This window comes from Otolemur garnettii, unplaced genomic scaffold (genome assembly GCF_000181295.1).
Source record: "Otolemur garnettii isolate 467f Iridium unplaced genomic scaffold, OtoGar3 scaffold00062, whole genome shotgun sequence".
Lineage (NCBI taxonomy): Eukaryota > Metazoa > Chordata > Mammalia > Primates > Galagidae > Otolemur > Otolemur garnettii.
The window spans coordinates 713,558-728,755 of NW_003852457.1; the positions used below are offsets into that span (position 1 = coordinate 713,558).

Consider the following 15,198-nt stretch of genomic DNA (forward strand, 5'->3'; position numbering starts at 1 on the left):
AAAAAAAAAAAAAAGAAAAGAAAACTCTGATGGCACCCATTGCTTAAGACCATCATTTCTAATGCTATCTCCAGTGAAAGGAACCATGGCTTCTTAGGAAAAATGCCTGGTTTTAGAAGGGAGACAGTACAGTATGAGCCTGGAGCAGCTTGCATTGCTGGAAAGAAGGAAGTGTTACAATGACAGGCAACAGGCCAGGCCTGGTGGCACACGTCTATAATCTTAGCACTTGGGGAAGCCAAGGAGGAAAGATCACTTAAGACCAGGAGATGAAGACCAGCCTGAAAAACATAGTGAGATCCCATCTCTGCAGAAAAAGAAAAATTAACCAGGTGTAGTAGCACATGCCTATAGTCCCAATTACTTGGGAGACTGAGGCAGGAGGATCACTTGAGCCCAAGAGTTTAGGGTTGTAGTGATCTGTGATGGGACCACTGGACTCTAGCACCTGATTATGACCCAGAGTAATAAAATACATTTCCATGAGTTCATACTTATATAAATAATTGAATAAATAAATATATGGATATATGGAGGAGAAGTAACAAACTATCTCTATAGAATAATTCCAAATAATGTTGATAACTCCCTGTTGAAAGGACATGGAGCATAAAACCCACCCCTAAAGCCTGGGCTACTACTTGATGGCTGGTGTCTCCAGATGACAGCATATAAACGATTGAGGGGAAACAGTATCTTCACAGTGAGGGACCTGGCAGCCTGAGCTGGGGGTCAGGGTCAACAAGAGCACTGATAAGTCATGTTGAAGGTGTGCACCGAGATGCAGTGTGTTGAGAGTGGCATTTTATATCTCTGGTCTTCCTCTCCAAAGTCCATGACCCAGTTTAATCATGACAGAAACACCAGACAAACCCACTCGAGGGATATTGTACAAAATAGTCAAAGTTGGCCAGGCACGGTGGCTCATGCTTCTAATCCTAGCACTCTGGGAGGCTGAGGCATGTGGATCACTTGAGCTCAGGAGTTCAAGACCAGCCTGAGCAAAAGCAAGACCACATCTCTACTAAAAAATAGAAAAACTAGCTGAGTGTTGTGGTGGGCAGCTGTAGTCCCAGCTACTTAGGGGGCTGAGGTAAGAGGATTGCCTGAGCGCAGAAGCTTGAAGTTTCTATGACCTGTGATGCTACAGCACTGTATCCCCCCCCCAAAAAAAAAAAAAAACAAAAAAACCTTTTAAAATCATCAAGGAAGTCTCAGACTTATTAGGGAAGTCTGAGAAACTGACATAGCCAGAAGGAGCCTAGAGACGTGATTAAATGTGATCTGGTGTTCTGGAGAGGAACTTGAAACAGAAAAATCTGCATAGAGTTTCTTAGTAATAATACATCAATACTGGCTTGGCGTCTATAGTTTAGCAGCTAGTTCGCCTGCCACATATGCTGGAGCTGGGGGGTTCGAGTCCAGCTGGGGCCTGCCAAGCAACAATGACAGCTACAACCAAAAAATAGCCGGGCGTTGTGGTGGGTACCTGTGGTCCCAGCTGCTTGGGAGGCAGAGGCAAGAGAATTGCTTAAGCCCAAGAGTTTGAGGTTTCTGTGAGCTGTGATGACACATTACTCTACCGAGGGTGACATAGTGAGACTCTGTCTTAAAAAAAAGAGTAATACATCAATACTGATTTATTAGTTATGAAAATATAACATAGTTACGCAAAGTATTAATAGTAGGGAACTTGGTATGGGGTAACTTTTCTGTAAATCTAACTACTGTAAAATAAAAAAGGCTGTCAATATTAAGAATCTGATGGGAGGAAGGTAGAAAGCCAGTAAGTAGTTAGAGATGATCTAAAAAGATAAAACTGATGGTAAATAATTATATGAAGTCAGAAATGGAATGCTAGTTCAGTGGCCTGACAGAGTCACAGGGAAAGGAAACATGTGACCGTCATTCAGGGTCACTATGGTCAGTTCCCTAGTGCTATGATTAGGGAAAAATGGTGTGAATTGTATTATGTCCTATCTCTACGTGAAGCCAATACAGGAAAATGAAAGATAAGTGGAAAATAGAGTCTGTGTGAGAATCAGAGGTATACAAAGAATGAAGAAAGCCAGATGTCATGTCAGAAGGATGCAGAGTTACAGGCAGGGAGATGCCTGAAGAGATGCTTTGGGTAATGTATGGCATGTTGTTAACAGCCAGAACCGTCAGTTAACAGAAGACGAGGGAGCAGGTGTCCATCAAGGTGCGGTTGTGAATGGTGTGTTTGGAGAGAAGAGCTTTAATAAAAGGTCAAGGTCTGTTTGAGACTAGTGTCAAATTTTACACTAAAGTTAGTGTTATTTGGCCTATTTTTAGAAATTGCAGAACAGCAGATGACAGAATAGATGACTGGAAGTGGGCATCTTGGGTTATTAATCAGTGCCTTCAAAACATTGGTGTTTTGTGGGGACTCAGTGAAGTGGGAAGTATGGGCATTACTATTCTTAAACCAGGGTTTATGATCATGATGACCAGGAAACAGGAGCCAGACACAGCCTGAGCTTGTAAATTAGACCTTCTCGGAGGATGTGGTTGAAAAAGTTGAATGCTATATTGCTTTGAAATGGCTCTTTAGTATTTGTTCATGTATATGTGCAATATTTAAAGTAAGAAAATACAGTTAAAGGGGAATCTTGAGGTTTTGTAGTTCTAGGACATTACTGTGCCCCCTTTGCTGTGCCTGCTTTCTGAATGCCCGTGCTTTTCCTCACTGTAGGGTAAGTTGTGTGAATTTGGCCCTGTACTGATCTCTGTATGAGAGGTGGATTAGCTGAGTGGGCTCTCAGCAGAATATCTGGGTTCAGATCCCAGCTCCATCTTTACCAGCTCTTCTGTTTGCTCAGTTTTATTAGTGAAACTCGTAGTGTTCGTTTCCAAATCTGTGAAATGGAGATAATGCTGGTAACTGTTCTTGAGTTGTTGTAGGGAGATATAAGATAATCCGTGTCGAAAGTTTAATATCTGTGGTACATAGTACTGAAGACATGCTGACCATAATTATCACTGTTGTTATCCATAGGAGAGATTGATTGTCAGTCAGGATAAAAGTCAAACTGTTTGGAGTCTTTTCAAAAAGCATTAAGAAGACATAAAAGAATATATATTCGCTTATTGATTTAATTTTGAGCCCTTTAGATGGTTTTTAAATTATCTTATTTCAAAGGTAATAATACATTTTAGCTATGAATATCATTCATTGTAGTTGAGAAAATTGAAACTACACTGTCAAATAGGAAAAAAATCTTCAAATCCCATTACTTACCAGTATAACCACCTCCAAGTCTTACTAAATGTTCTTATTTAACCCTCTATTTAACACATGTGTGTACACATATAATGCATAGTTTTAATAGTTTTCAATATAAGTAGAACGATACTGTACGTGCCTCCTTTTTCTTCCCTACCTTATGCTAACAAGATCTTTCCATGCAACTAAATATAAATATATATAGTATTAGTATACTTGACCGTCACTTGTCTGTATAATACTGCATTTAACCAGTCACCTATTGCTGGAAATTCAGTTCACGTTAATAACAATGTAATGTACATTGCCTAAATGGTAGGCAACAAGTCGTAGTTCCTTTTATTTCTACTCATGTAACTTTGTCTTGTAAATTGAATTTTAAGTTTTTCTCCTGTGTTTCTGTGTTTCATTACTAATCTTCAGAACTCTGTCATATTAACCCTTGGCTTATAATGTTAGTTCTACATAGTCTTTCCCAGCTTGTCCCAGTTTTCAAAAGAGAGAGCTTTGTCTTTTTTGTGGCAAAATCTGTCACCTATTTTCTTCTTGGTTTTTGAATTTCATGACCTGATTTTAAAAGGATATTCAGTGACTTAAGATTGTTAAATGTTTTTTTCTGAAACTTTTGTGGATTCATTTTTGATTTTTTATTTCTTAACATGAATTTTTAAAAATATTTTCTTAAGTTAACTTTTAGCTTAATGGCATTATGATCAGACATCATGATGGTGTGTGACAAAAGCTTCTCAGCTTTTTTTTTAAGCCTCATAGAAAAATAATTTGTATTTACTTTTTTTTTTTTATTTCTTATAGCATAACTCTGTATATTAATGCAATCGTGGGGTACAGTGTGCTGTTAGCGTCTCAGCTTTTATGGAGACTTTGTAGTCTAACATAAGATCATTTTGCCCCCAGTGTTTTATCATGAAAAAGTTTGAGTGTATACAAACATCACCTTCTGCAGTGCCCCCATATGCATCTGTCTAATTTGGCTATATTTGCTTTATGTGATCAGTTTTTCAGAATGTTTTAGTTTGGTTTTAAAAATGTGTTTTCTGATCAAGCTTGTTAACTATCTGTAGTGGTATTTTGTCTTTTGACGTATTAATAATTAAAGTTGTGTTGAAATGTCCATTTGTGATAATGATTTTGCCAGTTTCTTCCTGCATGTCTATTACTTTTTGCTCTATATTTTGAGGCTCTTTTGTGTAAACATACAAACAGCTTATACTTTTTTGGTAAATTGAATCTTCTGCCATTATTTAGGGATCCTCTCTGTGCCTAATATGCGTGTAATTAAAAAATATATACATATATGTAGTGTATGTATATATATATATTTTTAAATTCTAAATATGGTTTTCTCTTCTTTAAGTTACCATGGTTCTGGTATATATTTTTCATTTTTCACTTTTAACTTTTCTGTATCCTTATTCTTTTTAAGTATATATCTCTTACAAATATTATAAAGCTTCATTGTTTAAATCCAATCTAAGGGATAGGTTTAATACATTTATGTTTATCAGAATGAATTACATACTGGACTTGTTTGTATTATCTTTATTTTTAGTGTCCTAGAAATAAAGTGTTTGTGTGCGTGCTGTTTATTTCTTTTCTTTCTTTTCTTTATTTTTTAATTTTTTTTTGAGACAGAGTCTCATTTTGTTGCCCTTGGTAGAGTTCCATGGTGTCATGGCAACCTCAAATTCTTGGGCTCAAGCGATTTTCTTGCCTGAGCCTCCCAGGTAGCTGGGACTTCAGGTGTCCACCACAGCACCCAGCTATTTTTAGAGATGGGGTCTCGCTCTTGCTCAGGCAGGTCGCCATAACCAGTGAGCTCAGGCAGTCCACCTGCCTTGGCCTCCCAGAGTGCTGGGATTCCAGGTATGAGCCACTGCTCCCGGCCATGTGCTGTTTATTTCTTAATTGGTATTGTTACTCCAGATTTTTCCTCCAGTGATTTGGAAATTTACGTAAACTGTCTTTACTCTTTAGTTAGCTTATACTTAACTTTCTATACTAACTCCAGATTTTAAAATGATGTAATTGTCTCTTTAAGCAACGCAAATACCTTGGGACACTTGGACTTTGTCGTTTTTTACCTTCTCATTCTTTTCTTATTTTAATTATATCTTTTTATTTAACCTGTAAATAGTACAGGTTCATTTTATGCAGGTATTTAACTTTTCTGTATGTTATCATTTTATTTCTTAATCATCCTCTTTTGTATCTCAGACCACACTTCTTGGATTACTTTTACTTGAAATACATTGTTCAGATCATTGTATTTTCTCAGCACTTTAAAGATAATACTCTGCTAGCTGTGACTGTGAATAAAAGTCTCTTGACATGTTGGTGTAGTTCCTCAATCTTCTAAGATACTTATTTTTGGTCTTTTTTAGGTTTACGCATGTCTTGGGCTTAGATTTCTTTGTATATGTCCAGTTGAACCCAGACATGCTTCTTAATCTTGTTGATTCATGTTTCCATCTGGAAATTGTATGCCATTATCTTTAATCTCTTAACAGTTTCATGTTTTTTGTCTGCCTTTCTCTTGATGGCAATGTGTGTATCATTTCTGTGGATTTGTCTTCTGATACATTAATTTTCTTTTAAGTAGTTTTTCACTGCTTACATTTTTCATTTGTAGGGTTCCATTTCTCGTAATGTAATCTGCTTCTTCAATCCTGGTAACCTCTTGTATACTCATCTGTGTGGATTGTGCCATTTCTTTTTTTTTTTTTTTTTTTGCAGTTTTTGGCCAGGGCTGTGTTTGAACCCAGTACCTTGGGTATATGGGGCCAGCACACTGCTCATTTGAGCCACAGGCACCACCACGATTGTGCCATTTCTTTCAAGTTCTTCATGCATAGATATTTTATGTTCTGTATTTGACCGTAACATTGGGGCAACAGTACGTGGATGTCTCAATCTGCTATTACTCTGAATCTTACTTAAGCCCCTAGAAAGGTTTGAATGAGAACCTGGTGACCCTAGATTGGGCTAGCTGGGTTCCCTCTGCTGTGGTAACTTCTGATGTGAGCCAGAAAATAATGCTGCCTCAGTCTCCCTCCAGTCCATCCTCAGTGCCCAAGTACCAGGTTCCTCAGCCCCACCTTGCAGGTACTCTCAGTCCAGAAACTCCAAAGTAGCTGTTTACTACAGCCTGCAGCGGTGTGTGCGTGTGTCTACGAGCATCTTGGAGACCTACGTGTTTATCAGTATCTTGGTTAAACATCCTGTTATGCTTTGGTCTGACATTAGTTTTCTTTTTCCTTAAAATATATTATTTTAAAGTGTTTTATATGTACTTTTTGGTGGTAAAGTTCTGTTTCTGTCCTCTTGTAATTTTCTTGTTCTTGAAAGATAGCTTTATACTCCATTAACACTTTTAGATTTATAGTTATACTTTCTCAATACTTCAAAGATGCTTAGGGACATTTGATTTGGTTGTGTCTTCATTGCAGCCACTGAAAGGCTGTTGCTAGTGCTTTAGGAGCGGTGCTGATGGGGAGACATGCCGTACCTCTTGTGTGTGCCCTGGCGATTCTGCCGCAGGAGGAGCACAGGAACCTGATTCCTCAAGGAGAGCCATGGCATAACTTTCTCCTGCTGTTTTTATTTTTTCTTCTTTCTTCTAGTAACTTAGAGCCATCTAGAAATTTATATATTTCCACAGTACAGAAAAAATTCTGCATGAATGCAGAATATAATATTTCTTTATTGGTTTATTTCAGAGTTCTCTTTTTCCTTTCTAGCAAGAAGGAAAGTCATGGAATAGTCCACACAATTGATTAGATTCTGGCAGAAATTTTAAAGGTAATCCCATTTATTTATAGCATACTGCAGAATACCCCTTCAACTTCAACTTAACCTTATTTCAACACAACTGGCTTGAATTATGCTAAAAATAATAAGGCCAACTTCTGAGAGGAGGAAAAATCCTGTCTAAAGAATTCTACATTTTTTTCTTTAAATGAGCTGAAGAGTTCATAAGTCTTTCTTCCCAGGCTTGATAGAACCAGGGTACTTTCTCTGAAGGCAAAGGGTAGGTTCATGGTGAAGAAGTCTCCCCTCCTTTGTTCTTGGTGCTTTACTTCCTGAGGGCTTACACTACCAGGAAACCCACTGGAGTGTAAACACACAAGACTTTCATTTATATCTTTTGTAAGAAAGAGGCAGCTACCAAAGGAGATTTGATGTTGTCCAGAATATGACTTGATCACACGGTGCAGTAAGACACCTACACCCCTCATCTTTGAATTTGGATTCAAATCATTTCACATGCACATCTTTGGGATGTGGGAGGTGAAGTACCTGGACGAAACCCATGTAGACAGTGGCCCCAGCTACTGATGATTTTCTCATCAATGTTATGATGAAATGACATTGAACATAATGATGTTATTTCAAGGACCTGTTGTATAATACCTTACATTAGAGGACGTTGGCTAAGATGTAGTCATATGGCCATATCCAGGTACAAAGGAGACTAGGGAATGCAGCACCGAACCAGAAGACGACTTCTTTTTGTCAGGATGAATGGCAAAGTATCATTAAGAAACATAGCAATCTCTGTTGAAGTTAGAGAATTTTAACATACGTGTTTTTAAGAGGTTTAAAGTAGAATTAGAGATTAAAGTACCTCAGTACTACTTTTCAATTAGATACTTAGCTGGGCACTGACTCATGCCTATAATTCCAGCACTCTGGGAGACTGAGGCAAATGGATTGCTTGAGCTCTGGAGTTTTGAGACCAGCCTGAGCAAGATCGAGACCCCATTTCTACTAAAAATAGGGAATTGAGCCAGGTGTGGCGGGTGCCTGTAGTCCCAGCTACTCAGGAGGCTGAGGCAAGAGAATCGCTTAAGTCCAAGAGTAAGCTATGATGATACCACAACACTCTACCCAGGGCCACAGAGTGAGACTCATCTCAAAAAAAAAAAAAGTACTCAATTTCAAGAAGAAGGTTAGGGATTGTGCAAGAAAATGTTCTTTTATAAGTTTGCTTGCATGTTTGCCTCATTTAAATACGATATTTAAGAAATAAGTGCACAAAGTATTAGTTAAACAAAGTCACCAAAGTCATGGTCTTCTCAGAAATACCTTCAGAGGAGAAATAAATGTATTCGTGGCATGATAATTCACTTAAAATAAGCTTAATTCCCTTATAGTATGTAAGTAAAGCTCATTCTGTTCTGAGTCCTGCTATGTTGTGGGATTATGGACCCAAGTGCACATGTGCAGGAGAGGCCCTCAGTCTGGGGGTGTCTCCTTAGGGCCGAGCACACTGTGGAGTGCTTGTCGTGGCAAGTGGGGAATGTTGATGGCATCGAGCAGGTGCACACTGCCCTCTTCCCTGGACCCTTGTGGATGGCAGTGTGAGGCACTGCATGTGGGAGGGCAGAGCTCTCCAAGCATGAGTGTGGAGATTTTCAAAAACACTAAATGGTGCTGTGAATCCTGCAAGAGAAGAAAGGAATTTTGAGATTTAACAAAAGAGAAAGGAATCCTTATCAGTCAGTAGTGTTCTGAATATTTCACTTGACCCTTAAGAGAGTTCTTATGTAAAATTGATCACAAAAATAATTTTAAGCCCCAGAAATTCTAAATTTCAGTAGCTGAATTGTTTGGTTTCGAATGGTTCTGGCCTTAATACATCTTACTCTGTGGTCCAGGTGCTCGTTTATATCAGCATCTCACTTATAGAAAGGGAAGATACAGTGGCTCTGTCCCTACCCCACGAGTTGTTATGGTTTCCTGTTGAAAATGAGTACAGGCAGTCCCTGAGTTACAGACATCCAACTTAGTACAACTCACACTTAACAAATGGAGGCTTTTACTGTATAGTGTCTCACTTTGTGGCTTCAAATCCAAATAATTTTGAACCTTAGAGAACAGATCATAGCTAATCCTAAAAGGACGAAGAAAAATGCTTAGAAGCTCCCTGCCACCCTATACACAGGCAGTCCCAAAGAAAGTGTCTTTGTTTAACTACAACACTCTCCTCACCTTCCTGTTCCTCCTTCCTGGAGTCTTTCAGAGCAATGCAGGAACCTCTGGGGTTGTTACTATGCCCCTGACCCAGCATCCTTCCATTTCCCCCTTCTCTGCCCCTGCTGAGGAGAGGCCAGTGCCTGAGGATTAGCGACACTCTTCTGCCCTTGCCCTGCATGGTGTGGCTTTCTGCAGCCATGGAATGTCCTATGTTCACCCATCAGTATTTGCCATGTGGGGCAGCTCCTCACTCGAGACGCATCAGACGTGACTGGCAATAGGAATTTTAAATTTAATTTTAATTTGAGTATAAAGAGCTACATACTAGAGCTAGTGGCTATAATATTGGGCAGCACTGCTCTCACCTGGCTTTAATATCCTGACATCTGTGTATGGGTTTAGAAGCCTCCTCTGAACTGATGTGGGAATCCAATAAATTGATTCTCAAGTTTAGGAAGGGAAGTTGCAAACAGCAGTATTCTCAAAACTTCATGGGAGCCACTTTTCAATCAAATGTGTTTGAATACATTCAGGATACACCCTTTGACAGTTAATAAGATAGTAAATAATTATCTTGTAATGAAGGATGGTAGTTGTTTGTTATGACATATAAGTTGTGTTTGCTATTTTATCCACACATAAGATAATTGTGTAGAGTTTGGGCTCAAAGAAGTTTCACGGCACAAGGTGCTGTGAACCACTGCAGACTAGAACACACACTGTGAGACAGGGCCAGAGAGTGTGGGAAGAGGCAGCCGTGCAATGAAAATGGGATGACCCACGTATTCCTGCCTGGTTTCCTAAGGGAAATTTTAAATATAGACATCTGTAATAGATTCCTCCTGAAAACTTGGAAAATAATACCTTAGGTGCTTCTCAGAGTCCTCTCCCATGAAGTCACAGTAGATGGACTTCTTGATTAGAGTGTATTAAAGGTGGTGGTGGTGAATTTTTGTCATAGTTTTGTGTACTTTTGCCTCAATATTTATTTTCTTAACTGCCAAGCATCTAAAAGAGTTCTAACATATGGACATACATTCATTATTACTCACAAGTATTTTTTTAAAACCGTACATACGCTAATCACTGGCCTTATCCTTTTTTTTTTTTTTGGTAATGGAGTTGTCTTTACTTTTGAAGTAAAAGTAATACCTAGTAGGCCGGGTGCACTGGCTCACATCTATAATCAATCCTAGCACTCTGGGAGACCAAGGCAGGTGGATTGCTTGAGCTCACAAGTTTGAGACCAGCCTAAGCAAGAGTGAGACCTCATCTCTATTAAAAATAGAAAAAAACCGAGGCAAGGGGATTGCTTGAGCCCAAGAGTTGGAGGTTACTGTGAGCTTTGATGCTTTAGCACTCTACCAAGACAGCTTGAGATTCTGCCTCAAAAAAAAAAAAAAAATAATACCTAGTAATAGTCTTTTCACAAAGAAATAATGCCTTCTTTTCTTTTTCTTGACATATACAACCCTTTAGGTCTGTCTTTAATTATCTTACTTGCTACAGAAATTCTTTACTTTCTACCTGATTCTGAGAAAAAATAGATGTGTAACCAGGTTGACAAATAGCAGTTGACAGCCTCATAGTTGGCAAGAGGACCCTCCCCTGGTCTTATTCTCAACCAAAGGCTGACGTGGCCATTGCCCTCTTGAGATGCCCATAAGGAGGATGCAGGCACCTCACTCAGCCATGTCTGAAACAGAACTGTTGCCACCCACCCCCCTTTCCCTCCTTGGTGCAGAGCATCAGCATTCTCTCTGCCATCAATCACCCCTCCGTCCCTCACTCTCCATGTCCACTCACTCACGCAGGAGGTTATGCCCTGAACCTCACCACTCGCCGGCTCTGCTACTCGCCAGCAGACCTCAACCCAGATCACACCTCCCTTTTAAATGCAGCAGGACACAGGGACCGAAAGCTCTCAGACAAGGATTCAGAGGTACTTCTAGAGCAGCAGTTCTCAACCTGTGGGTTGCAACCCCTTTTTAACAATGAAGTACATCACACCATTAGGAAGGTTGAAAACCACTGTTCTAAAGGAAAGGAAACTGCCCACCTTAGAATTCTAGGGACTTGATAGACACATTCTTATTTGAGCCTCAGGACCATTGTATGCAGTAGAATTGGCATCCCCATTTTACAAGTAGATAACCTGAGGTCTCCAGATGTCAGTAGCCAAATTTATCCTATAGCAGAGCTAACATTAAAGTCAAGAACTCTCCAATGAAAAGAAATTAGTGTTTTTATCATGGAACAATTACCTAGAAAGGAAGCTAGGAAAGAAAATGCTCAAGAACAGTGTCTTAAAGATTATAGTGTGTTTGTCTTTTATGTACTTACTTTGTTACTTGCTGGTAGTGGTTAGCATCAAAATTCTTAAAATGCCAAGCCCCTGTGTGTATAGGAGACAGTGTGTAAAGGAAGAACTCTGGTGGGCACTTTCCTCCTTACATCCCATTATTAGAGTAGATAATGGCAGTGCTGTGAAGGTAAGGAAGAGAAGTTACAAACAGAAGTAGTTAGAGAGAAGTGGAGAACCAGGACTTAGATGAATTAACTGATAAAACCAGAAAACTGGTTCTTTATCATAGATGCCAACAAAGAAAATGATAGCATGTCCTAAACCTAACAATAACAAAATAAAAATGAATAAGAACTGAAATCAGTTCTGGATTTAGCAAGGAGCTGATTGGTTTAGGTACTACCTGTTCTACTATCTATAAAATAGAAGAAGGGATTAAGTTTAGATACGGGATTAACCATGTGGACTGACAGGGTTTCTGTGTTTTTGTTCATAATGCCAACTGACTTAGAGTTGTGGATGAACAAGTCATCCTGTATTTTGGTGCTTTTTATTCAGCTTACTATTTCCTTTTGTTGAGTCTGAAAAGATACATGTGCTTCTCCTTTCCACTTGATCCTTTCTGTTTTTCCTGTCTCCTGACATCCCTTCATGTCTTCAAGCAGCATTATTTTATCTCGCTAGCACACCATTGCCATCTAGTGGCCAGAGCGCCTGAGTAACTCACTATCCAGATTACATGGAAAAGAGAGAATTGGCTGTTTTCGCATCTGTTTTCTTGGGCAGAGGTTCTTTGAGGTTCTTGATAATAATAATAATCAGTTTAATTTTATAGCCTGACTTAAAGGAAGTTTCTAGAATTTCTAACATTTCTATGTGTATTCAGCTTTTGGACCCCCAAATCATTTAATTTCCCTTTTTTTCCTAGTGTGAAATTGAGGTGATAAGCCATGAGTAGGTGAACTAGTCCTTTAATCAAAAAATTCTGTTTTTAAAAATCAACTTTTAGTATAAATGAAAATGATTTTTTAAACTCCCAAGGTATATTCTGAAGCTTTACTTGATTAGAGTAACTATTTTTTCTGCAAATACAGTATTACCCAGTTGGAGTTGGAATTGGAATTGATGTTTATTAGGGCAACCTTTAAGCAATATCTAAAAAAGAACAGTTTTCTTTATTTTTTTTTCTTTTTATCTTAAGAGACATTTTTGCTCTCTTGCCAGGCTAGCGTGCAGTGTTACATAGTTCACTGTACCTTTGAACTCCTAAACTCAAGTGATCCTCCCACATCAGCCTCCCAAGTGGCTTGGGTTCCAGGTATAAGCCACCATGCCTGACAGCCGTTTTCTTACACATTGTAATTTTGAAAGAAACAATATTTTAGGAGAGTTTTCAACAATAAGGGTGAAAAAAACAAAAGGATTTCTACCTAAACCAAATTGTGTTCATGTTTCTATACATATCTAGAAAATAATGTGTCCCACTCTTTCTGTGAATTTACTGGTAAATTGCAGTGCTATTTCTCCTGGTTTCCTTTCTGAACAGTATATGGAAGGGTAAATGATTTGCAGTACTTTTCTGTTCTTGCAAGTGTGTCATATTAATTGATTTAGTGGTGTTATTTGTTAATACACTTCTTTTTATATTTCAGAAAAGATGTTGGTTTAAAGCGATTTTTTCCTAAGAGTTTACTGGATTCTGTCAAGGTAATTAGAGTCTCCTTTGTCCTAATCAAATACTGAAATTTTACCTTTTCCCCAATAGTAAATGGCTTTTGGGAAAATATAGTTTTCTCCTGTACATGTAAAAGCTATGATGTAAAAAGCTGACATTTATTCTCCTCATATCAATGGCAAGTAGATTTTTATAGGTACAACTTTTTCCCTCAAAACCATGATTTCACTTCCTGATTGTGTGTGATACTCAGCTGAGCACAGAACTGAAGAAGTTACATGCTCAGTTGTCCCTGTCACCCAGGTCTTTACAGTCTTATTTTGATGTGCACAGGGAAAGGAGCAACATATGTAAAAGAATTACGGTCATAGAGTCATGACTACTGCGTGTGGAATCAGTGCGCCCTGAAGGCGTGTCTTCTCTGTTTCAGCCATGTGGCCATGCCTCCACGTTAGAAACTTGGGCAAAGCCTTGCTTCCTGTTCCTCGCTTCTCCCTCCCTGTAGCTCCCACACAGGCAGAAAGAGCTCCTGTGGGGTGGGATGAACTCTGAACTGTGGTTCCCAAAGCCAGTTCTGAACACAGGCCAAGTTGTTCACATGGGGTAGGGGGCCATGGACCTAGGGGTTAGAGACAGAGTCTGGCTCAGATGAGCTCTGCCAATTGCTGGCTTCATGCTCTTGGCCTGGTTTATTTCCACAGTGGAGAAAGTAATATTCTGTAGGGTTGATGTGGATATGTAGTAGATAAAAATTACCACAGTACTTGTCACATAGCAATTCATGAACAGTGACTGTTTCTGCTCTATTTATTACTACAAAGGCATGTTCTACATTCCTTCAACTGAGTTCCAAGCAGGATAAGGCGTATGTTATGGAAGAATGTAGCTTAGTAGTTCAGAAAACTGGCTCTAAAACCAAACTGCCTTGGGTAAAAATCTTGACTTCCCTATCTTGAATTGCACGTGACTTTAAAGAAGTTATTTAACCTTCGTTTCAGTGTCCACATGTGTAAAATGCAGATAAAACCAGTTTCTAATACACGAAGCTCATATATAAAGATTAAATGAGCTAATGTGTATAAAATCTTAGAACAGAGCAATTGCTCAGGAAGTGTGACCCAGTTTGATGTGGAGGGTGAGCGTCATCCTTGTTAAACTGATGACAAAAGGCAAACTTCTGTGTTTTGTTGCATGGGTCTGAGACACATCTCTATATACTGTAGCCCTGTAGAATGGCTGGATCAATTACCATTTGCTTTTCCATAAACAGACTATGTCAATACCTTTGTTTTTCCAAAAACTATTTTGTTTTCCTAGCTTTTTTCCTTCATGTTTACATTTCTAGAGGATTATTTATAGTTAACACATTGAACTATTGGAAGATTTCCTTAGTATAGGTAGAATTTGAATAGCTATGTTTAACATCAAAAACAGAATCTGGGATGCATGTACCTTAATTGTTAAGAAAAGTTTGGAAGAAATTTTGAATCTCTGCCTTTTTGATGTGAGTGTTGCCAGAGTCACATTTTTTTGAAATCATTATACCAGTAAAACCACTATGTCAAACCCATACTAAGGAATAGTCTATAACAGCAGTTCTCAACCTGTGGGTCATGACCCATAGGAACTGTATGAAAGGGCCACGGCATTAGGAAGGTTGAGAACCACTGGTCTATAAGATTCTGATCATTGCTGTTGAAAGGTCAAGACCATGAAACAGATGGAAAGACCAAGAAGCTGGAGGAAGCTGAAGAGAAAAGATGAGAAATGCAGTATGGAAATTAGGATAGTGTGAGGACATGAGTAGACAAAGTAGTGAATTAGGATAGTGTGAGGACATGAGTAGACAAACTAGTGAATTAGGATAGTGTGAGGACAGGAGTAGACAAAGCAGTGAATTAGGATAGTGTGAGGACATGAGTAGACAAAGCAGTGAATTAGGATAGTGTGAGGACATGAGTAGACAAAGTAGTG

The 15,198-nt window shown here is 38.8% G+C and overlaps 1 protein-coding gene across 8 annotated transcripts in view; it reads left to right on the plus strand.

The window, feature by feature from the left end:
- PTK2 (protein tyrosine kinase 2) overlaps positions 1-15,198 on the plus strand; it is a 325,228-nt gene that overhangs the window by 142,690 nt on the left and 167,340 nt on the right. For all 8 annotated transcript variants that reach the window (XM_023514953.1, XM_023514950.1, XM_012807025.2 and 5 more), the window contains one exon: positions 13,202-13,256. In XM_023514953.1, the coding sequence (XP_023370721.1) occupies positions 13,202-13,256 (55 nt within the window). The remainder of the gene's footprint in view (positions 1-13,201; positions 13,257-15,198) is intronic.